Here is a 23,469-nt window from a genome sequence, read left to right as displayed (position 1 = left end):
ATTTTACTTTTTTTTTTTGCAATTATTGTAGTAAGTAAAAACAAAAGAAAAAAAAAATCCATAGTACTATGAATCACCATTTATGTTGTCAAAATTTAAATTCAAGCCAAAACAAAAGAGTTATAACAAGAAGTGAAACATATTAAATAAATACAGTCCATATCATTTAAATGGATCACCAAACCTTAACGATTAAATCACGCTAAAAAAACACAGTTACTTTGATAGCAATTTTTTAGAAAAAACTATTTTACACCTTATTTTTTTACTAATGTATTTATTCTGAAAATAACTATTTTAAATAAGAAATATAATAAAAATAAAATTTTACTTTAAAAAAAATACCCTTTTCTACCACCAAGTTACTCTTCTTAAATATGCAATTACTTATACTTTAATTTTGTATGATGAATTTAAAACACGATTTTGTACTAAATCAATTAATTTTTAAGAAGTTAATTCACTTAATAGTCCTTTTCAATTTAATAATTTGATTTAAAAAATTTAATTTAAAAAAAAAAATAGAAGGGCTGACTCAATATTTATCTAACTATAAAATAAACTTTAAAAGGAAACATTTTAAATTGATATAAATACCTTATTAAAACTAAAATGATTTAATCTGGGGATTATTATTTTAAATTTTTTTGAAAGATGTAATCAGTTATTAAATATTATGTACTAATATTAATTTTGAATTTAAAAACAATATTTAATTCTTAAGTTAATTTTTATCAACTATTTTTTAGTTAGTGCATGTTAGATTTGTATATTTTTCCAAAATAGTTTTTTATTACATTACCTTTCCGTTTATTGAGAGAACAACTTAGAAAGTGTAGAATATTTTGACGACTAAATCCCCGGTTTAATCAGAAACATTGTTTTGTCAAGGTTTACTCAAGAGACATAAATAGAGACACTTTTTATTTATTTATTTTATATTTCACCTCGATTGAATAAAACTCATATCATGTGTCTCATTCTTCTCTGGTTTTAGGCAAAATCGTTTGGGATTATTCATTTTCTGTGTGTAAATACTTCAACTTTTCCAATTCTCACCGTCGTCCGGTTATTCGGTACATCTCTCTCCAGCGATTCTTTCAATTATTTTTCACCCTTTGGTTTTTAGTTTCCCCCCAAAGAAAGCTGTAATTTTGGCATTCATCAGAAGTATAGTGTGGCATTTCTCTTCCCAGTTGAATGCATGTCTTTCTAGTTATGCAGTTGTGATTTTTTAACTTAAATGTTGGTACTTTGTCCGTCCGAGTTGAAAGGCTGTTCCTTTTCGTTCTCATTCAGTTCAACGTGAATTTAATTCGATGGATTCAATGAAATTTGAAGCTGAGACATTTAAATCCTCAGATTTTGCATTTTGCATAATACATAATTCTAGATCATTTTAGGTTTTTCCCAAGCCACACCTTGCTTTCAGGAGGCTTAATAGCACAGGCATTTCAAGAGTACATTGCAAAATTGTTTCTGCATGGTTCTTACAATGTTACAATTCACTTTACCAGTTATATATTAGAACATCGGGGTATTAGGGATGACATTGAAGTGAATATTTATGATTTATCTGAGGAGTTTATTTATTTGATTGATTTCTTGTTTTATTTATGAACCTTGAAAATAACATGTTGACAAGTGAAAATATTTATTTTCTTGTTGGGGTTGTTTGGTGGGCAACAGTAGTCAATTTTTTTTCTTTTTCAAAGATGCACTAGTAGAAGAGGGAAGTACCGCATTCCCTTTTCCTCTAAAGTTGAAGCAAAGAGTAGTCTGTCATAAAAGCGGCAACCTTTCCTTCAATGGGTGCTCCTAAGCAGAAATGGACTGCAGAAGAAGAAGCTGCTTTGAAAGCTGGAGTAGTCAAACATGGGGCAGGAAAATGGCGCACCATACTTACAGATCCTGAATTTAGTGCTATTTTGCGCATGCGTTCAAACGTAGATCTTAAGGTATGTCTTTGCCATAGCCCAGCAGCTTGTGGGAAGTGTTGCATGAAGGAAGTTTTATTCTTCTATCTTTTTTTATCTGGTTGGGAAGCTTATAATTACGCTAGCCAAATGATTATATGTACATGGCACCATAAAATCAGTATTTAATGTTACTTCCCTTTGCTACAATATAATTTCCAAAGTTTTGCTGTACTTGTTTATATGCTTTTGAACTGTGAACAGGATAAATGGAGGAATATAAATGTCACAGCAATATGGGGATCCCGGCAGAAGGCAAAACTTGCTCTTAAGAGGAGCCTACCTGCCCCCAAAATTGACAATAACCATATGGCTTTAAGTACTGTCGTTCATCATGATGAAGTTCTTGATACTAAGCCTTTAGCAGTTTCTGGTGGACCATTGCAATCTCCTAGTTTTAAAGAACAAATATCAAGGTTACAGAATATTCAGTTAATATATCTGCCATTTATCATCTAGATAAAATAAATTATCTGTGACTGTGGTCCTGGAATTGTTTAATTTTGTTGGTGAATTGTGTCTGGAGATTTTACACTTGTAGACGTTACATCCCTTACAAGTTATTTGTTTTAAGAGAAGCTGTGTGCTGTTTCCCAACTTTTGCAAATGAATACATTACCGGACTTTTCTACATTCATGTGTTGTTATTTCCAATGTGTCTTTCTGTTTTAAGCATGGCGATGACATATGAAAAAGATGGTTTTGTTACCTATCTGGAATAACGAAAGAAAAGAGGAATAAAAAGATCATGGATCATGTTAGCTATCTAATGGGTCGCTACTTTTGCATTTTTGAGGGGAAAATCATATCCTATGTTAGATAATTATTTGCTTGCAATTCTTTTAAACTATTATTTGAATATCAGAAAATTCAAATCATATATGTCACCATGTACAAATATTTCTATCTCTTACCTTTTTGTCTTTTTTATTTTCTATGCATGCATCTAAAAGATACACCTCAAAATCAAAGGGGATAACTTTTTATGCTTCCTGTAGGAAAATACTATAAATAATTAGCAATGATTTGTACTTGGACTCCTTTTCTAAAGGAATTCATGCCTATGTATATTTATCTTAATGCTCTCACGTTCCAATGTGCATTAATTCTAGATTAAAATTTCATGGCTGTATACATAGGTTCTAATTATAAGTTGCAACTGTAAATATTTGTAAACTTTTTTCCTGTTTGATGTTACTTCTAATAACATTTCATCTTGTTCTGAATGTTGAAATTATGCAGCAATATATACTTTTGACTTATGAAAGCAATGATGGTGTCAGGTTGGTGGATAATCATATATTGGAGGCCATTGTCAACATGAAGGAGCAAAAGGGTTCTGACAAAGGTGCCATTATTTCTTACATGGAGGTATTTCTACTTGACTTTTCAAATGATTGTAAAATCTAAACATCAATGAATGTTATCATCCCCTGAAGTAACCAATAGTTTCTTTTTTTGCCATGTTATTTAAGTATTGACTGATGTCTAACATCAAATAAAAAATATTTATTGATATGATGATTATTGTCATGTCAATTGTTGTTTAATATCTTTTTGTCAGAAAATCTTTTTGCGTAAAACATAATAAAAACTGTTATAGTTTTTCAAATACAAAATTTAATTAATATATAATAAATTTAACAGCAGAATATTTATTATAAAGTTTCATATTATTCTATTATCACAACTTTTGACAGGACTAACTCCGCGTCTCATGTTTCTAGAGTTATTATTTTAGTTAGTGATCATGAATATGTGCTTTAATATATGTCTGTTTTAGTTGCATACACTATGTGATCTCATTTTGTCTGCATTAAACTGGCAAGTGACAACTGTTAGTTGTTTTCTGTCTTCAATGGTTAAAAAATAGCATAATTCAACCCATCATACTATGCTATATGTTGCATATATTGTCTTTGGAAATGATCTGTAATTTACCTTTAGAATATTGGTGAATAGTCAACACAGCTAAGCAATATAATGACTGTTTACATGTCTGCATATGTGCATCAAAATTCAAAAGTAATTTTGGAATTTTTTCATGTGTTTAGGAAAAGTATCGGTGTCCACCAAATATCAGTAAATTACTGTCAACCAAACTGAAGCATATGGTAGCAAGTGGCAAAATAATCAAGGTAGTTTTACTGTGAGAAGCTCTGCCTGGAAACCTGCATAATAGACACAGTCAATCTGGTTTGAAGGCCGTATTGAAGTTTTTCATGTATGAAAGCAATAAATATTTGATGTTGCTGAAAGTCATTAAAAGAAAATGATTGGCAATGAAGTTAATTGGTTATATCATGTTAAGACTGAGCAATTGGAATAGGAAACCAAATGGTGTTAGATTTTCTTAGAACTGACAATATAATAGAAGATTGAGATCTGAACAGTGTTCAAATGGTTCCAAGCACCTTACAATCGTCAAAACAGAAATAAAGGAAAACCTTGAGACTGAGAGATACCCCTCAGCTCAGCCTTGCATCAACCACTCAATTGAGCTTTTTAATAACCTCCTGTTATTTCCTTCCCCCCTGCCACCTACTTAATTGCCATTTTGTCCATTTTGTTACTTCCCTCTCTTTCCCTCTTCCAAATTCCATCATAGCTGCCTTAATCAGTTCCATACTGCCTTTGGGGCCAGATCACACTCTCCTTTCTTTTTCTCCTATTTAATTGTGAAATGGGCCTAGCAATTGCAATGTGCATAGATGGGCACTATCTTAGGGAGGAGAGTTCTATTTGAGTTGATAAATTGCCCCATACAATAAACAGATATTCCTTTGACAGGTTCGTTTGGCATCAAAATTCAATATATGATGAGTTGATCATGTGTATGACATATCTGTTGACAGGAGAAGCATAAATACAGGATAGCATCAAGTTCAGTTGTCTCTGAGAAAAGAAGGTCCACGTCATTGGAAGGAAGGTCCAAAGATCCTTCAGAAGCAAATAAGAATGTTGATGTCAACATCCTTTCAAAATCCCAAATTGATGAAGAGATATCAAAAGTGAAGGGCTTGACAGCTCAAGAGGCAGCTGCTGCAGCTGCAAAAGCCGTGGCAGAGGCAGAGGCTGCAATTGCACAGGCTGAGGCAGCAGCTAGGGAGGCAGAGGCTGCAGAAGCTGAAGCTGAGGCTGCCCAAGTGTTTGCAAAAGCAGCAATGAAGGCGCTAAAATGCAAAATGCTTCATATTTGGTAGCTTCCTCTCCAAGAAATCTATATTGATTCCTGTAGATGAGATGGTCATGATAGCTTCATTTAAATTATATGTTCCTGTTTATAATGCATATCACATCATAGTTATTCAAATATTATGCTTGTTCTCTGCACCTTCAGTTTGTCATTTCTTAACAATCTTCACATCCTTATTTTGTTTCCATTTGTTCTAGGTTACTTAATTAGAGGCTGATCTGTATGTGGTCAGACTTTCTTCAGTGGGTAATTTGCTCAAAACATCTTATAGCCAACTTTTTCTACCTATCTTAAATTTCTGACAATGTCTACAGTGGGGTTTCAATTTCAAAAAATGAAATGTACAACTGTAATTGTAGTGAAAATTATAAAGACTTAGATTTAGAAATCATTAAAAGTCAAATACCTGATCTTCTAAATACCAATAAAAGGTAAATATTTATTTTTGACTTTTATTGGTATTTACTTGTATGTTTTGCACAAGATACCTTTGACTTTTTATTGTTAACTATAAATGTTATGTATCTTTTTATCATTTTTGAGAATTTATACATTACATAGAAAATTTCGCAACAGTAGCTAGCTATGGCATTTTTTTGGGCCAGGCGCTGTGTTTTGTTATGTGGGATATAAAACATTGGTTATGACTCAACAACAAATTCTACTTTTATATCCTATTTGGTTGAGAGAAGACAAATAGAGTGAATGAAAATAAAAATAATGAGTGCAAAAAGGACAGTAATAAAGTAGAAATTAACACTGTTGAAAAGAAATATAAGAGATGAGCCAAAGTGGGTGAGAAATTGTACAACAAATCCTACCATTTCAAAATTAATTCTGTTATAATCTATTGAACCAAACACCTCCAACTTATTTCTCTATACACTTGAAATTATTTCCATGTTACATGCAAAACTTGGCCTTATTATACGCATGAAATTGAGGACTGGTATGAAAAGATCGATTTTATGAAAGGTGACATGTGAGACATAGACGTGATGACTTTGAGAGCAACAGCACTTACCACACCAATGAAAATACATTTGTTCGTCTGTGAGTCTAACTTTTTAACAGTGTTATTGAGAGTGAACTAAGACAAGACATTCAAAGACATGAGTTGAGAGACTACGGTATAATAGGAGAGGAAGGGAAGAATGATAATACGTGTTGTACTGGGCCCATATTATTTAGGACCTTAGAAGGTAAATTGTTTATGATAAACATAGCAGTCAAGATGGCATCTCCCCAATAAATTTGGGAACAAACATCAAGGAAAGTGGAGCTCTAACTGCTTCAAGATGACAGGCTTTTTTTTCTTCTACAACTGCATTTGAGAAATTTGAATTCACATACATGTTGCCATTATTAGACTGCAATCTTTTGATAGATTTTCTAAACTAAGATGGAAAAAAAAATTAAGGACACCTGTAAAATATCATTTTTCATGAGAAGTATCTATGTGACTTAAGTACAATCAGTAAACGGCACAAACAACTTTACCCCAAATATTGTAGATATACAAATTGGTTCCCACGCATTAGAATGAACACGGTAAAAAAGGTTCTAGACACATAAGTACTCGGAAAAAATGTTCCACCATGGTGTTTTGCAAGTTGACAAATATTGCAACGAAAAAGAACTCCATTGAATCTTTTGTAGTTAAGTGAGGAGGAAACAAAAGCTTACAAACACTAAAAGTCGGATGTCAGAGATGCATATGTTGATGCCAAACCTGGGTAACACTTTGTTGCTGGTACCACCTTTGGTGTCCATATGTTGTAAGCATACAGTACTGTACTTGGCAATGACAAACAGAATGGGAGTGTTACCGTGTATTTCTAGTCCTGTGCAAATGTTATTAGCCAGTTTGGAACATGAAGGACATTGTCTATCTATATATTTAGTGAAAGAGATCAGGAAGTCTTGTAGTTGATCAAAATTTCAACTTCATAATAACTGTCATCTTTTAAGAACAGGGACGGTCAAAGTTGAATGTACCTAATCCGACAGTAGTGGCAGGAGTTCCATTTGCAGTAGTAATGTGCTTGTTTCTAGACAATGTGGAGTAAGATGAGAAGTATGAGGCCGAAGGTGTCACATATGATCCGTTGGCTTAGAGTCATTGGTCCAAAAATCTTGAGAAACAATACAAGAGACATTGAAAGAACTCTTACCCGTCATGGTCAAGAATAGGTGGTAGAAGGCTTGGCCATAGAATCTATTAGAACACCTGAGGATATAAACCTAGCAAGTTTAGGATATTGTTGGGACCCAAGGACTGGAAGGAAGAACGTGTATCTTCGTCCATGGCAAGGGCAACTCTTCTAAGAGGAGTAATTATAGATTTTACATAGGCCCTAAGCGGGACAAGGTTGGAGAATATTGACCATTGTGCCTGAAAGGGCTATTTGAAGACAAGGCTCCTAGTTTCTGACCTAGGTGGTGTCAGTGGAGAGGAGGAAAAGTGAAAAACTATTTGATGTTGATTCTATAAGGCCCTAATTCATATTGAGGGAAAGATGGACGGAAACTGCGAATAGGCTAAACCTATTAAGTTTAAGATGGAAAAAAAGTGAAAAATCTATCTTAACATGTTGAAAGATATTTCTATCCTGAATTTGTAGAATGTTAAGGAGTGTTGATTGATGTAGAAACCCTGAAGATGACAAAAATTCGTAGGAAATTATTCTGTTTCATTGTCCCTTCTCAAGATGAAATTGACTCGAGAAATTGATTTTGAATTTCAACATAAAGTGACTAAAAGGATTTAACCTTGGAAGGAGTTTGAAACTGTAAATGGACCAGGAATTGAAAGTAACGTAAGAATCACCAAAACACCCCAGGAATGAGGAGTAACTTCCTCCATCACGTTTTCTTCCTACCAAGATTCTATCTCTTCTAAAAGGACCCTAACTCTGTTAGTTACTGTGGGTTAAGTGGTTTTCCTAAGCTTTAATTAGTGCTGGGCATTATTCTGATGTCTGTAAAGTAGTTTCTTTTAGGTCTAGGTTTTGTTCGTTTAAACCTATTGTCATCACCTCATTATTCTGATTACCTGTACAGAAGTAATTTCATTCAGTCTTAGTTCTTTCTAAGCATTAATCAGTGCTGCTTTATTCTAATGCGACATTGAAACTTATGTTAGTTCGTTTAGTTAACCCTGTTTAATAGTTTGTAACTTCTTTGCAGATGGTTTGGACACGTGATCAATTATTAGCAGAGTTGACTTAAGATTATTGTTTTTCTGCTGCCCTTCCTCCCTGTTTTCCGTAACTGTACATACTTTTCGGCTTGTAAATCTGGAATAGTGCAGGATGATTCATGAAACATTGTCAGGAGTCAATAATAGCCTTTTTTTCCTTTCCTTTTTCTTATTTTTAAAGGAAGACAAAGCAGCAACGGAAGAGTGGAAATGACCATGTTTTTCTGTAGTAGAATGATTGACATCCACGTAGAGTTAATGAAGAAAGTGTTTCAAAAGCAATATGGATTGTCATTTATAGGCAGATCATATATTCAGTTCAAGGATGCTTGTTTTAAGACATTGCTATGCTACGTAATATATTGCCTTCCTTGTTCTAAAGTCTTTGGAATTTTAGCCAATGCTGAGGACAGTACGACGATGTATTGTGTATAGGGTATAGAGGTATTTGTTCCAAATTGAGAAAATGGTCAGTTCTTTGAAAACCTGGGCGCGAATAGTATAAATTATTATCAATCGTGCATCTGCACAATACTGACAATAGAGAAAACGTAGTTCAATACTTCTATATAAATGTAGGTTCTCGGTCATGCGTGCTAGTTGTTGTGCTTGTTTGAAAAGGCTAGTAAATGATCTTTTACGAGCAATCAGTATGCTTAAATAATTACAACTGGTAACATTCTAAAACTAGTTCAAAACGTATTTTTAGTCAACCAAAAGATATAATTCAATGAAAGTATTGAACTACGTTAATTACAAGACTATAATAAGTCCAGCCAAAGTACATCAAGGATTATTGTAGAATATACATTCACCCGTTAATCCAAGATAACTAAACCAAATGAAGTATAGTGTAAGGCATGTTCTCCTCATCAATAATCTAATATTCCCATGAGCCAATAGCTGTCCAATAATTCATTGATCCAATATTCATGCAGTTACAACCCAATTTCCAATGCTGAGGATAAAATGACACTCGGTCAAAATCATGGTACTTCCAAATGAAGAAATTCGATTGCACAAAGCAACTAAGGAAAAAAAAAGGTTGGACTTCAGCCCCAGCAGTTATACATAGACATAATGAATTATAGTTGGGGACCGGATTCCCATCAAAAAAGGAGAATAATTGAGACCACGAAGGGAGATTTTGACGAGGTATATTGGCTTTTTCATGCCTTGATTAAAGGTCGGATATATATTTATTTTAAAAATAATAAGATACAATAAGTAATATATTTATATTAAAAAACATACAAAAATTCTTAAAATTATAATAAATGTATGATTATTATTGTCTAAATCTAAATTAAAATTATATATTAAACATTGTCAAAATAAAAAGTTATAAATTATTGTTATTATAAAAATATTATTGTTTTATAGATAAAAAATACTTTCGTTGATAGGTATCTATAAAAGTTGATAAGTATCTATAAAGTATCCGACACTGATAGGTAACTCAAATTGAAATATCAGTACAAATGATTTAGTAATTTTGTGAAATATTTTTAACAAATCAGCAATTTATTGTCTACAAGGCCTCAGTTAATCACGCCACTTGTTACCAACCATTTAACGATAGGAACTGAATCTGATCAATTTTAATATAACGAGAGCAACCAAAAGCTAAGAAAAAGAGAGGCAAGAACTAGCTCTTAAATTTATTATATTTATTCTAGAAACTAAAAATAGTTAAATCCTTGAAATATTAAGTACAATCTCATGCAAAAAATATTATGACAAGGGAAAGGTTGCCAACATTTTAATTTTACAAAGTTTTAATTGGTTCCCTTGTTCTGATTATAACATTTTACCAGGTATCGCCAAGATTGATCGGAACAGGCTAATCTAAATGAAAATTGTTTCATCTACTGTCCCTATCTAGATAGTATATGTAACTTGTAAGCACTTGAACAATTTGCCATCACTAGCCATGACCAAGTTCAGATTGTAACATTCTCCCATCCTCCTCTCTCAATTCTTTCCATAATTCTAATATTTCATATGCTGTGGGCTTCTTCTTAGTTACTCCCTCACCATTATCATCTTCATAGCTTTCATCATCTTCAGAGCTTCTATCATCCCAGAGCTTCTTGTCCAATGCATCAGAAGACTTGTCAAGTGCCAGATTATCAGTGCATTCCAACCTATCAGCTTGTGAACTCATTCCATCTTCAACATCAGAGTTTTGAGGCCTGAAAACCATGACATCATCATTATCTCCTTCATTGACTCGATCATGAGTACAGGCAGACGTCGCTGAATCATAACTACCAACAAAAATGTCATTCTCATATTCAGCACCTTCAATCATCATTCTTGTGGGAAATTTTGGAGCATTTCCATCATCATCAATTTTTTCACTCAGACCTGAGCCATTAACAGAATCTTTACTTCCAAAAGGGATTATACTAGAGAAGTTTCTAGGTGCACCTAATCCACAAAGAACATGTAACGATCTTGTTAAATTAGAGACTGTTGATTCTGAAAAAACGTCGCAACTACCAAGAGCATCCAACAATCGCTCTAGATTTTCATGACTAATTCTGTCTTCACTTTCCTTGAACAAGTTCGTCCACTGCTTTTCACTCACTCGGAATGGTGCATGAGCCAAAGTGTTTATTAAGATAACAGCTCGCTCATAATTATGTTGAACTATAGCTTGAATGACCAATTCAAAAAAGAAAAGATGGTGAGGAATTTCTCCAGCTTCCAGAATCATTTCAAATGCATGCTCCAGTAAATGCAACTGCATGGAAACCAAAATATGCCATCAAATTCAACGTTTAGCTAGACACATAAAAATTAATAAACCACTAAGATGTATTTTTTGTCGTTGCGTCAGCTGACTGGCAACCAGTAATAGGTAAGATAAGCAATTGAATGTGGAAATCATCCAACAAATGTTAGTCTAATTATAAAGGATTAAAGATTGATCTATTGCAAACGTCTTCTATGGAGATCAAGGCCACAAGCCTAAATATATTACGTTTTTGAGCTGAACTAAACATTCAAGCTTTTTACACATGCTTGTGCACAGTACAAAATAGTTTATAAAATGTGTTGACACTGACAAAAATAGTACTCTTTTTTCACCTTTATAGTAAATTGATGGATGAAACAGAGGCACTCTTGGGTGCAAGCATAGTTTGAAACACAAATTTATAGGATATGACACCATGAGCAGACATATAAAATAAGAATAGACTGAATATAAATAAGTACATTTTCTACCTTGCCAGCTCTTGAAGCTTTAACAAGTAATAACAAGTGTTTATTTTGATCCAATTGATAGCCAGAAACCATCATCTCTCTGTACACATGCTCAAAGTATTCCCATTGCTGTGCACTAGCTGAGGCTTCCAACATTGAGTTATATGTGTATGCATCTGGAACAACAGAGCTATTACCACCCCCTGAAGTGGCATAAGATTCTGATTTGGCTGCTTTAACTTCCTCAAACAAAACTTTGGCTTTAGAAAACATATCATTTTGGCCAAATATTTTCAGCATTGTATTTATGGTTCCTATGTTAGGAACACAGTGGTCTTTCATGTATTCAAATATCTGTATGGAATCATCAATATGCCCACCATCCATGGAAGACTTAATCATGCCAGTGAAAGTAATCTCCAAAGGCTTGGCACGAGGAAGACTTCTAATATTGTCAACCTGTAGCCACGTGTCAAGGTCAATGCATCTTAATAAGGATTTATAAGTAGCTAGATGTTCATCTAACCACATATATGTGAAAAGAAAAGCATGAATAAATAAACAAATTCATAACCTAAAACCCCACCCAGAGTCCCTAACAGTGTGCACACCAGTCAGAAGGCAAGGGGATGGGATCAAAGGGAAAAGAAAGGAAGGGTAAATTGTCTCTTGTTTGGCTGTTACTAATTTTCCACGAGAAGCAAATGAAGAAGGATTAGTAAATAAAACAATTAATAAGATAATAAATTCACAGTTTCACCCGTTTGTTTTTAATAACTAACATGATTAAACAATATACTTTTTACCTAAACCCCTGCCCCCACTTTGGAGAACTCAAAAGGAGGATGTTTGGAAATTTTATTATAAATCCTCATTCCAATTCCATCTCAGTAGAAGACTCACAAGCAATGGAAAAACTAACCATAAACCTTTCGTTCCCTCCCTCACTATCCGAAGATCTCCTCCCCAACATGGCTCAAGGAAAAACAGACGTTGGCCATATTAGATAGTTCTAAGGATGAGTCCAGAATCTAGGGCTAATGTAGTCAACATTCATGGATTGTTGAGGGACCACAGGTTGGATTTTAAGTTCTCAGGACCTAATATGTCCACCACCAAATTTCTCAAGCTCAGATTTGAGTTTACTGAAAGAAATTGAAAACAGTACCTCTAGAATAGCATCTCGCCACCTCCCACAGTTGCAAAGGCAACAAGCTAGCTCGTAATATACACCAGCTGTTCCAATTACCCCTTTTCTTTCCATATCCCTGATGGCTTTCACAGCTTCTTCAACTTTACCTTCCTTCCAGAAGGTTCTCACCAACACTAAAGAAGTGAGATAAAATATATATGAGGCTATCAGTTACCAAATATCAATAGCAAATAATACGAAAGGAAGTAAAGAACTACCTTTATAAGTAAGGGCTTTTGGAACTTCCCCACTTCTCTTCATCTTTCCAAAAAACTCATGGACAAGGTCATAATTCCCTGACTCCAGCATTACCTTGTAACAAGCACCACCTGTAAGACTTGAATACAAACATGCTTTGAGGGTAATAACATCCGAAGGTAACATTTTCCTCATCAAATAAATTTCCCATTCAGCCATAAAGACCGAAGTAAAATATAACTTAAAGTAACTTGTTAATAAAATGGAAATCTCAACCATCATACAGGGATATATAATGCTTCTATACAGGGAAGATAGCAATAATCACTATATAACAAAATAGTTAACTTAATAAATAAGATAAATGGATCTAGTGACTTCACTTTTCCCAATAACAGCTGATCTTTTTATTTCAAATAACTTGAAACAGACTTAACTGTACTAAGCCAAGTTGTTACTTGCAAATGACAAAACAGGCTGAAGATGATTGCACAAGTACAGATTCAGAAAAGCAATTCTCAAATAGATTCAGATCTTAAAGAAAAGTAAAAACTGTTGAGTTAATTGTATCCCCCTGTTTCAATATTGCAGTATACACACTTGATATATTACTTGGTGTCAGATGCTTTCATCCTATAATTACCTCCATTGCAAGTCCATACGTTGCTCCATTAGGTTTTAGACCACTTTTTCTAATTTCCTTAAAAACCCATGACACACCTTTCCACTGCTTTGATGGAACACAAGCATTAAGCACCTAACAGCAATTGAAGAAATCTGACAATTCAATCAGTCTGCAAAATAGCATTCATTAGAAAGCTATATGATAAATTTTAAATATGTAGTTGTTCTCTTACAGCATTGTATATAACCAGATCAGGTTCAAGAATTGGATCCCAGTTCTTGCGATGCATAAATGCTTTGGGTTTCTGCCTCATGCATTCCACAATATTCAGCAACTCTTTCAAAAGACCAGCTTGACCAAGCGTAACAGCAATGCTGTGATATGCAGCAATATCAGGATATATATGGATGTTTTCCTGAATAAGTTGAAAGCAAATCAATTAAAAAACATCCCAAAAACAATTAAAGACAAGCCTTAAGTTGGAAAATAAAGTAAACAATTGGTTCTTACACGCATCAATTTGAAAATTTGAAGGGCCTCCTTTGGCCTTCCCGCCTTCCCAAGAACTGCAAGAAGTTTTGTATACACAAACCTACAAATTCATTATTAACTTCTTCATGAGAGAGGACTGAGAAAGCAAACATATAAATAAAACAACCAAAATATAGACTCGTTAGAATTAATCACGCATAAAATTTTAAAACATGATGCGCCAGGTTCAAGACATCCTCAACCAGTATCCTACTATTCACGTTGTTTGCACAATTACTGATAAAGAAACATTCATCTTCTCAAGTACCATATCAAATTTAGGTTGAAACAACACAGCACAAGAATGTTGCACCAGCTTATTGCTTTTAAGCTGTCCCGTCCCATTCTTATTATTTGTTTCCCATTCCATTTGTTAACACAATACATTAGCAAAGGCCAACCAATGCTGTCAATCCATTTGTTTGATTAGTTGTTTCCTCCAAAATTATAAAACCACACACAACACAGATTTCTTAAGGACCCTTCAAAAACAATGCCAGAAAGCCAAGACAAATATCTAAACCCACCTGCTTTGGAACTTCCTGTGATCTTTATATCTGTACACCCACTGTACTACAGAAAGCGCTTGCTTCCAACAATGTTTAAAACCAAGCAGCTCGACAATCTTCAACAACTGATCTTCGGTAAATGGCAATCCCGACAACTTCATCATCCTCGAAAACTTCCAATCCCTCATAGTAATCTCCCTATCACTCAGCCTACATCGTAAAAAGAAAAATAGTAGATACATTACTTTTGGGTTTCTCACATGTGTCATACATTCCGACACTAAATAAGGACACCTTTTTCGGTGGTGATTCAATTATAACATCGAGGAACAATAGTACATTCAGCTACAGCCAATTCCCGTTGGCCATCAAATATATTTATTAAGCTAACACCATCCACATGAAAACCAAATTAATTAATGACATTGAACAAGAAACGAACCTATCAACGAGAAACTTGATAACCGCACCCTCGCTACGTTTCCGAGTGTCGCCCCTCGTCCCATGCCCTTCGTTGAACCAATCCTCATCGATTTCGAGGTCGGCGTCGAAAACCCACTTGAGTTCATCCATCTTCCGCTCCTCGAACATTTCCTTGAGCTCCGTTAAGCTCTCTCTTCTAAGCTTTCCTCCTCTGTACTCCTTGATCGCCCTCGCCTTCTCCAGAAACTCGACCGTTTGAAGCTCCTCCCAGGGCTTCCCCGCCACGACGCGCGTCTCTTTGAGAGAGGTGGCTTCCATTACTTTTCTGAATTCGCGTTTGATGGCGTGGAAGTGTTGGTCTTCCTCCAAGGCTTGGGTCTCCGCGGGAGTGAGTGGAGGAGGGGGCTGGGACTTCAGTTTTCGGTTGTGCTTTTGGATTTCCCTCTTACGGAGTATGTGGACGATCTTGGGAGTTGGATCGACGCCCTTTTCAATGAGCTTGCGTCGGATTTTGTCGGTGTCTGGGCGGAATTGGGCGACGGGGCGCCCCTGGAGATGGAGGTTCAGAGGCTCCATGGGATTGGGAGTTCAGTTTGGAGGCTTCAGTTGCTCACTGTGACAAGATAATACTAGCGGGAAGCGTCAGATATTTCCTTACTCGATAAAATAATTATTAAAAAATTTATATTTTAGAGGATATTACTCTTTTTAGCGTACAAACGTTTTTTTATTTTTAACCAATTTTAGTTAATTAGTAAAATGTACTTTAGAAAAAAGTGTAATTCATTACAGTATGTATTCTTGTTCCTCTCCTATGATGACTATATAGTTACTTTGTTCTTCGTTTTTAGTATTTATGTTTCTGATAAATATAACAAAAAGAAAAAAGACACAAACAATGACACTCATAAATTGGATAGTTGTTGTATTTAAGTAGTGGTAAGAGAGATTACAAAATATTAGTTCTTTAATTTAAATCTTGTATTTATTCATTTCATAATAAGTAGACTATGACATGGATAAAACCTTGAATTTTTCAGTTGTTTTTAAAGAAAACAAGCCGTTTGAAAATAAATAAATAATTTTTTTGGGCTAATGGTTTGAATTTGAAAAAAACAAAGAGTAAGTTGTTTTCTAAAATCTGAAAATCTGTAGTTATTGTTTTCTAACCATTGCTTTCAGTTTATACACTTCTTTTTCTCGTATAAAAGCTATTCTAACAAAATTAATATCTCAAAATCATTTACACAATAAAATTGCCCAAATAAAAAGATTATTTTAATTATATTCTAAAAGACTATCACAAAATTATTTTACAGAATAAACTCACCCTAAACAAATTTGATTTTAATTATAACCTAAAAGAAAAGTACATCTCCGCATATGTATTTACATTTTATTATATTAAGATAATATCACATTAATATTTATATTACTTTTAGAAGCAATTAATTAAAAACGTAAAAAAAAATATATTATTATTTTTTATTTGATAACTTCATTTAATATTATCTTTTAATTTAAATAATGTTATCTTTCAATAAAGAAAAAAATATTATTCATTTATCTAATAAAATAAATAATTATTATATATATTAATAAAATAAATATATTTTATTTTTATTTTTAAATAACTAAATAACCTTTTTTTCTAAATAAAAGCTATATATATTGTATTATTTTTTTAATTAGTTATTCATGAAAAACAATAACGTATATATTTTTAATGTAATAAAAGTTACAATTTAAAAAATACATAATTTCTTAACAATAATAATATTAAAAAAATTATGTAACAGTTATTTTTAGAAAGAAAAGTTATTGGAAAAGTGTGTTGGTGAAGATGGTGAATAAAATTGGAAAAGTGAGGAAAAAGGACAAATAAAAGTGAAACGAAAAATAGAAAATATGAACCATCAACTTAAAAATAAAATGATCTAATGGTTCCTCAAGAGGTTTTCCACGGTGGGAGCCATGTATTGCTCTCCCACCCCTAAAGCGTGGATCTTCAACAATGAAATTCCGAGAAACACGAACTTCATCACAAGGTATTCAAAATTCTATCATACACATAGTCATGACTAAAGAAATAATGATAATAATACTTCAGTTAGAATACATGTTGGCGTTGGATCCTCACCGGCTCAATGTAGGACCCATATCTCTTTGGAGTTGTTCAATACTGGAGAGGAGTTGTGCTTGTTGTAATTTGTCTCGACCGATAAACTCTGAATATAAAATTATTATTTTGTATAAAAATTATAGAGCTATCTTTTTCGGTTTTGCTGGAATTGTTGTAGAAAGCAAGAATAAAAAACTTCAAACACGATAAAATGACAAAAAGAATCCACTCAAATTTATTTGTATCTGACACACCCCAGGAAATAACAAGACCCACACAATGCTGATCATTAGAAAAATCTAATCTAATTTACAGAGATAGACAACCAATTCCTCTCACAACTGCAGTTCTGCAAAGTATTATAAAAATGCAACTAAGCTGACAATGACAATATGATTCACTCATAAAACAAACCTTGACATTTCATCTTGTGGTTTGATACCCCATTGGACTTGATATTACATTAAGAAGCAAATGAGAAGAGGGCAGGAATAAAACATCTGCAACAAAGTTAGGCATGCAGACGCCTTCAGCAACTTACAGATATATTTCGTTGAAATTACAGTAGAGTACAAAACATTAAGAAACCTCTTAGCTCTTTGATTTGGAGTGCTTTACAAGCCAATCGATAACAGAGTCAATGTTAGTCGAGTTTTTGCACGAAATCATGAAGCAGCAAACTTCTCTATCAGTAATTGACTTCAGATCCCTGCATACCAGATAGCTCTTTTAGCACCAAACAAATATAAAAGTAAGAAAAAAATAAGAAACAGGAAAACACGTATAACTCAAATCAATTCAGTAAAGTAACTTCTAGTACTAGTTTACTTTCGTTATTGCTACAAATTAGAATAAAAGTGATATAACGTACATTTGGTCAGTCAAAGCTTCTTTAGACAGAGCCCCTGGTTTGTCGATCTTGTTCCCCAATACCAACAAAGGAATACCATTCAATGATGGCTTACTCAATAAATCATGTAGTTCACTCTTTGATATGCTAAGGTTATCTTGATCTGCAGCATCAACAACATAACTGCAGGAAACATCATATTAGGGGAACTGTAACCAAAATCCGTTAATTAATAGATCAAGATAACATTGGACTCCTACACTAATGTTAATGCAGGAGAAGAAAATGCATCAACTTAGAGAAAGATTAGCAACAACAGCATGATCCAATCACACATCTATGGAAGATCGAAGAGGAAGACATTATTCAGCAGCATCATAACTTCGGAATAACTAGGAAACCAGGTCTTTTAGAACTGGAAGCAATAAAACACAGAAGGTGAAAGATTTAATTAGTGAAATCATATAACTCATTCAGTGAAGAACAATCCGGTCATACAGGACAAAGTTTCAAAGAGACATGCTCAGTTCCTCGCCTTACATACTGCACTAACCATAATAAGTCATATTAACTAGTAAATAATCTTCATCGTGACACGACTTCAAGAGTCATTAGTAAAACCAATTAATACAGATAAACAGATCCCTTTGCACTTCTTCTGTTAGGATATAATGTGTGCAGAATAAAAGGAAATAGATTAGGAATTAGTTGTTAGTTGGTTAGTTGGTTAGGGAGGCCTTTATAAGAAGGCTGGGAGGTCTTGTGTGAGGGTACTTTTTGAATAATCTTGTAGATTGAGCTTTGGCTCTTTGTGAAGGGGAAACCCTTGGAGGAGAGAGTGCTCTCCTATTCTTGTATTCTTTGGTTACAATAATAATCCAGTTCTGTTTCCAGCAATCTGGTGAGTGAGTGTGTGTTGTTTTGAGTGATAGTTAGACTTCTTGACTAAAGAAGCCTAACAAATTGGTCCGACCTGCCGGATCAAGAAGCTACCGGATCAAGAAGCTGCCGGATCCACTTGGAAGGGGACTGCCAGATCAAGAAGGGATCAAGAAGTGATCAAGAAGTGATCAAGAAAGGGTGGAGGCATGGAAGGAAGAGACAATACCTTGGAGAGGAGGACCAGCGAACTGAAAATGGACATGCTAGAATGCAGAAGAAATATGCAAGAAATGAGAGAAATGCTGCAAGAAATCAAGATTCACATAGAGGGCTTAGAAAGAAGTGAGAAATCTATAGAAAGAGGGTTCAGAAGAAGAGATGGAGGAAGACAGGGGTGAACAGAATTGGAGAAAACGGGTAGAATTGCCCAGGTTTGAAGGGCTGGACCCGTTGGGGTGGATCTCTAAGGCAGAGAAGTTCTTTGACATTCAGAATGTCACAAAAAAGGAGAGGCTCAGGTTGGCTTACAACTGCATGGAGGGAGGCACAATATACTGATTCAGGGCCTGGGAAAATAAAACCAAGAACCATTCTTGGAAAGGGCTGAAAGAGGCATTGATAAGGGGGTTCGGAAGAAGAGATAGAGGTTCTGTTTTTGAGAAGAAAAGAGAAACGGAAGCTGCAGTTTTGAATGTTGATGGTTTTGCAAGAATTAGAGGGCAGGATAGGAGAGAAGAAAATATATGTAAAGAGGAAGGCGATGACAAAAACTTTGATGGAGACATTGGTGTGGCTGCTGCTGAGAATGTTGCAAAAGCTGCTATTTTTAGTGGAGATGGTGTGGTAGGTTGTGGTGTGTTTGTCAAAACAGTGAAGAAGGGGGAAGAATTGTTGAGGTCTGGGGTTAAAACAATGGTGTCAGGGAGCAACCCAGTTGAGGCTGTTTACAAATCAAGAGAGGAACTTCTGCAAGACATCAAGAAAGGCAGGAAATTCTCTGAAGAAGGAGAGTACTTGGCTAATGATGAAGAGAAGAAGGAAGAAAGAGGTCCACAGGGCAGTAAACCAGATGAAGAACCACTTGTATTGTGGGTTGAAGGAGTGGAGTTGTCCACAATTGAAGGGAATGGCACCCAGGGTCAAACAACAAGGGTAGCATTTGTTTTTGAAGTTCAGAACATCAAAGGATCAACAAAGGTTCACCCAATAGTCAATAATATGGAAGAAAATGCAGTCCAAGGGTTCAAGACTTGGCAACAAAAATCCAAGAACCTTTCTTGGAAAAATCTGGTAACAACTCTACTAAGGATAGTTGAAGGGAACAGGAGAAGCATGCTATGTGAGAGTTGGGCAGCAGTAACACAAATTGGGAGTGTGGCAATTTTAAGGGAGAATTTGAAAGTAGATGGAGGTAACCCTGTGAATCATTCAAATCTGGTTGGATCTTCATTTAATTTTCCTGGAACTGGATTTAGTAATGATATTTGGTTGAAGAAAGTTTTTCGCTTTCAGCCATTCTCTAGTTATATTGTTAAATCTAGTTTTGTTGGAAATAAGGGAGCAGCAACTGTCGAAAGTGTTGTTGCTACAAGGACTGATGATGTCAGAGATGTGAATTTGAGGATTTCACAAAATTGGGCTAAAAGAATCCAGGAAGAGTGGAAGTCATTAGTGGAGGATCTCTCATATCGACCACCACCAAGCCCCCAGATTTAAAATTGCAAACAGTCGCAGTGGTATTGGATGGTTTGACAGCATTAACAAGGTCTGGGAGTAGGAAAAATTTCATCCAAAAATTCAAGATATGGTTGTCACAAACATATAAAACACCAGAAGACCAATGGCAGGAATATTTCTTTGCAGGGCTGCAATATAACATTCAGAGGAAACAGTTTAGGGTTCCAACCTTGAAGACAAGGTTGTTTTGCAGCGGGATGTGATGTTAGGATATAATGTGTGCAGAATAAAAGGAAATAGATTAGGAATTAGTTGTTAGTTGGTTAGTTGGTTAGTTGGTTAGGGGGGCCTTTATAAGAAAGCAGGGAGGTCTTGTGTGAGGGTACTTTTTGGATAATCTTGTAGATTGAGATTTGGCTCTTTGTGAAGGGGAAACCCTTGGAGGAGAGAGTGCTCTCCTATTCTTGTATTCTTTGGTTACAATAATAATCCAGTTCTATTTCCTGTAATCTGGTGAGTGAGTGTGTGCTGTTTTGAGTGATAGTTAGACTTCTTGACTAAAGAAGCCTAACATCTTCCCTTTTGTTTTCGGGTACAGTACAGATAAAATATAATATTAAACCAAGGCAAGAGCTGTTGACATGGGCACCCAACTGATACGTGAGTTTACATCAAGTTCACTAATTAAAAATGAGTTTGGGCTCATGGAGATAAAATGGTAACTTGATCCTCAGTCCTAAGAAGGATAAAATTTACCATAATGAAACAACTAGGAAAATAAAAAACAATTGCGTATGTTGATGAACAACTCTATTATGGAATTACCATGCATATGTTGACAGATTACCAATGCAAAAGTACAAACAAACACTAGAAGATTTGTGCCTTTATCAATGATGTCTGTCTCATTGAATGTACCAGTGCTAAGAGGGAGATAGAGAGAGTTTTATAATCAAAAGGAAATGAGAATTTTGCTCCATACACAATAGCAGAAACTGCACGACAGTAGCGTTCCCACATGCTGCGAAACCTAGGTTGCCCTCCAAGATCCCATAACTTTATTGTAACATTGCCTTTAGTTACTTTCCTCATATTGAATCCCACCTGGAATCCGATGACAAAATAGACTGATAAGAATATCATTCTGCTTGATAAGCAGAAATCTTCATATAGTAACTCAAGGAGAAAGCTATAACCGAAAGCATTTGGCAAATAACACTTACAGTAGGAATCATGTCCTCGCTATACCCACCCGTCTAGGAAGAAGATCAGAAAAATATCTTTCAGTGAATCAGTTCAATTAATGACAAATTACTAAGATAAATCCAAAAAAATTATCATACTTACAGCAATAACATTTACAAGTGAAGTCTTCCCAGCATTCTGAAGTCCAATCAAAGATAATTCCATTTCCTGCTTGAAAAAGAGGCTGCAATCAAATTTACAATGAGGTAAGCTAGTTTGAATCAAGTAATCCTCTAAGCCCAGATCAAGCATCCGTATAAAAAGTACATACCGAAAGCCAACTTAGGTGCAACCTAACACTCCAAAAAAAGTTGGGTCACAAAAACAGAATCAGATATAGTACAACCAATAGTTGTTCCTAAATTTCAGCAAACACTTGTTCAAAAGTTTACAGATTACCTAAGCCGAGCAGCAGCTACTGTCGTTTGGGAACACTTTAACTTCGCAATTGACTAGAATTCATTTAGATTGAAATGATTTATCCAAAACAAGTTATATACAAGAATCCATTTATGCTTCCACTCAAAAAATCTTGAAACACCACCAAGAAAGAAAAGAAAGAGCAAAATTGGATTTGCTCATACATATCTAATTACACAAAAATCGCATGACTATAATTATCACCAATTCAGTAATACAGAGAACATATTTTGCGGGCAGTGAACATCTTAGAAAGTCCTATACATGATTACACTAAAACATTAAACGAATTCACAATAATTTATCACAACAATCAATTAATTCTGAGTTTAAACCGATATATAAATAAATAAATAACAACTGCATTGTGATAATTTGTTGGAGTAGAAAAAGCTAACTAACCTGCGAAGCCAATTGAGAAAAGATTCCCACAACCCCATCGCTTCTCTTCACTGGTAAAGAAAGCAACACAAACAAACACACGGATCTCGATTCCGTTGTTCCAACTCGAACCCCCACACAGATCCTTCAACACTGTTTATCGCATTCGCATAATGGAAACTCCTTTTTATTTTTCTAAACAGAGCTAATTGCTTTGGGGGTTTGAATCGCGCGGGTCCCACACAGAAGAGACAAATGAAGCGCTTCTCGATCAATAATGGTGGCGATGCAGGGGATCATATCTCGCGATTAAAGTTTATTTACACAATCTGAACCTGTCGTGACATTACTTAACCCACCCTCATTGTGATGCGCGTGACCTACAAACCACTCGAAAGTTTTAACACGAGATTCTACTGGGAAGTTACGTGTTGACACTCGCGCGTGGGCATAGGGTAAACAGCTATGATATCATGATTATATTTGAACGTCAACAAATGGGAATATGCCACATAAATGTTGAATAGTGCTTAACATCTCTGGCTCACGCCATCCTGTGGCCAAGCAGGTGCTCACAACTGTCAACAATTGATGACGTAAGACTTGAGTCAAGGATATGGTTTTAAAAATTTTAGAAAAATAAGAAGATTAAAACAATAAAGAAATTGACAAGTTATATTTGTAAAACATGATTTTAAGTGGTAAAATGTGTTGGAAACATAAGTCTAAATTTTGAAATTTTCATTAAAATTTCGCTTTAATTCACAATTTTAAATTTTCTTTATGTGTAGGCTACATAAAGTCTCCTTTTAAACTTGTTATGTCTT

The 23,469-nt window shown here is 34.7% G+C and overlaps 3 protein-coding genes across 6 annotated transcripts; 1 reads left to right on the top strand and 2 right to left on the bottom strand.

Moving 5' to 3' along the window:
* Positions 1-919: 919 nt before the first annotated feature.
* TRB2 (Homeodomain-like/winged-helix DNA-binding family protein) lies at positions 920-8,712 on the top strand. 3 transcript variants are annotated; one of them, XM_088104754.1, is made up of 8 exons: positions 923-1,076; positions 1,690-1,958; positions 2,181-2,407; positions 3,260-3,347; positions 4,031-4,114; positions 4,832-5,175; positions 5,370-5,418; positions 8,362-8,712. In XM_088104754.1, the coding sequence occupies exons 2-7, from the start codon at positions 1,809-1,811 to the stop codon at positions 5,380-5,382; spliced, it is 906 nt and encodes a 301-aa protein (XP_087960880.1). In that variant the 5' UTR covers positions 923-1,076; positions 1,690-1,808; the 3' UTR covers positions 5,383-5,418; positions 8,362-8,712. The 3 variants fall into 3 exon arrangements, with proteins under 3 accessions (XP_087960881.1, XP_087960880.1, XP_087960882.1); XM_088104756.1 differs by lacking the exon at positions 5,370-5,418; XM_088104755.1 differs by lacking the exons at positions 5,370-5,418; positions 8,362-8,712 and having other exon boundaries at positions 920-1,076; positions 4,832-5,179.
* Positions 8,713-10,023: 1,311 nt separating this feature from the next.
* Positions 10,024-15,690, bottom strand: DG1 (Tetratricopeptide repeat (TPR)-like superfamily protein). The gene is made up of 9 exons (XM_047305732.2): positions 15,085-15,690; positions 14,661-14,852; positions 14,113-14,194; positions 13,835-14,017; positions 13,621-13,734; positions 12,998-13,091; positions 12,756-12,913; positions 11,609-12,046; positions 10,024-11,123 (listed from the first exon to the last, which is right to left on the bottom strand). Exons 1-9 carry the CDS (start codon positions 15,639-15,641, stop codon positions 10,302-10,304), a joined length of 2,640 nt encoding a protein of 879 aa, XP_047161688.2. The 5' UTR covers positions 15,642-15,690; the 3' UTR covers positions 10,024-10,301.
* A 1,709-nt stretch (positions 15,691-17,399) lies between these two features.
* Positions 17,400-22,901, bottom strand: LOC124831661 (ADP-ribosylation factor-like protein 8a). 2 transcript variants are annotated; one of them, XM_047305734.2, is made up of 7 exons: positions 22,664-22,899; positions 21,944-22,025; positions 21,820-21,852; positions 21,579-21,700; positions 18,059-18,220; positions 17,776-17,896; positions 17,400-17,687 (listed from the first exon to the last, which is right to left on the bottom strand). In XM_047305734.2, the coding sequence occupies exons 1-6, from the start codon at positions 22,699-22,701 to the stop codon at positions 17,779-17,781; spliced, it is 555 nt and encodes a 184-aa protein (XP_047161690.1). In that variant the 5' UTR covers positions 22,702-22,899; the 3' UTR covers positions 17,400-17,687; positions 17,776-17,778. The 2 variants fall into 2 exon arrangements, with proteins under 2 accessions (XP_047161690.1, XP_087960879.1); XM_088104753.1 differs by having other exon boundaries at positions 17,400-17,896; positions 21,944-22,009; positions 22,664-22,901.
* Positions 22,902-23,469: the final 568 nt, after the last annotated feature.

This window comes from Vigna umbellata, chromosome 1, assembly GCF_029865625.1.
Source record: "Vigna umbellata cultivar VRB3 chromosome 1, Vumbellata_1.0, whole genome shotgun sequence".
NCBI classification, from domain to species: Eukaryota; Viridiplantae; Streptophyta; class Magnoliopsida; order Fabales; family Fabaceae; genus Vigna; species Vigna umbellata.
Note: the sequence above shows the minus strand (reverse complement) of the source record. Positions and strands in the feature narration are given on the sequence as shown.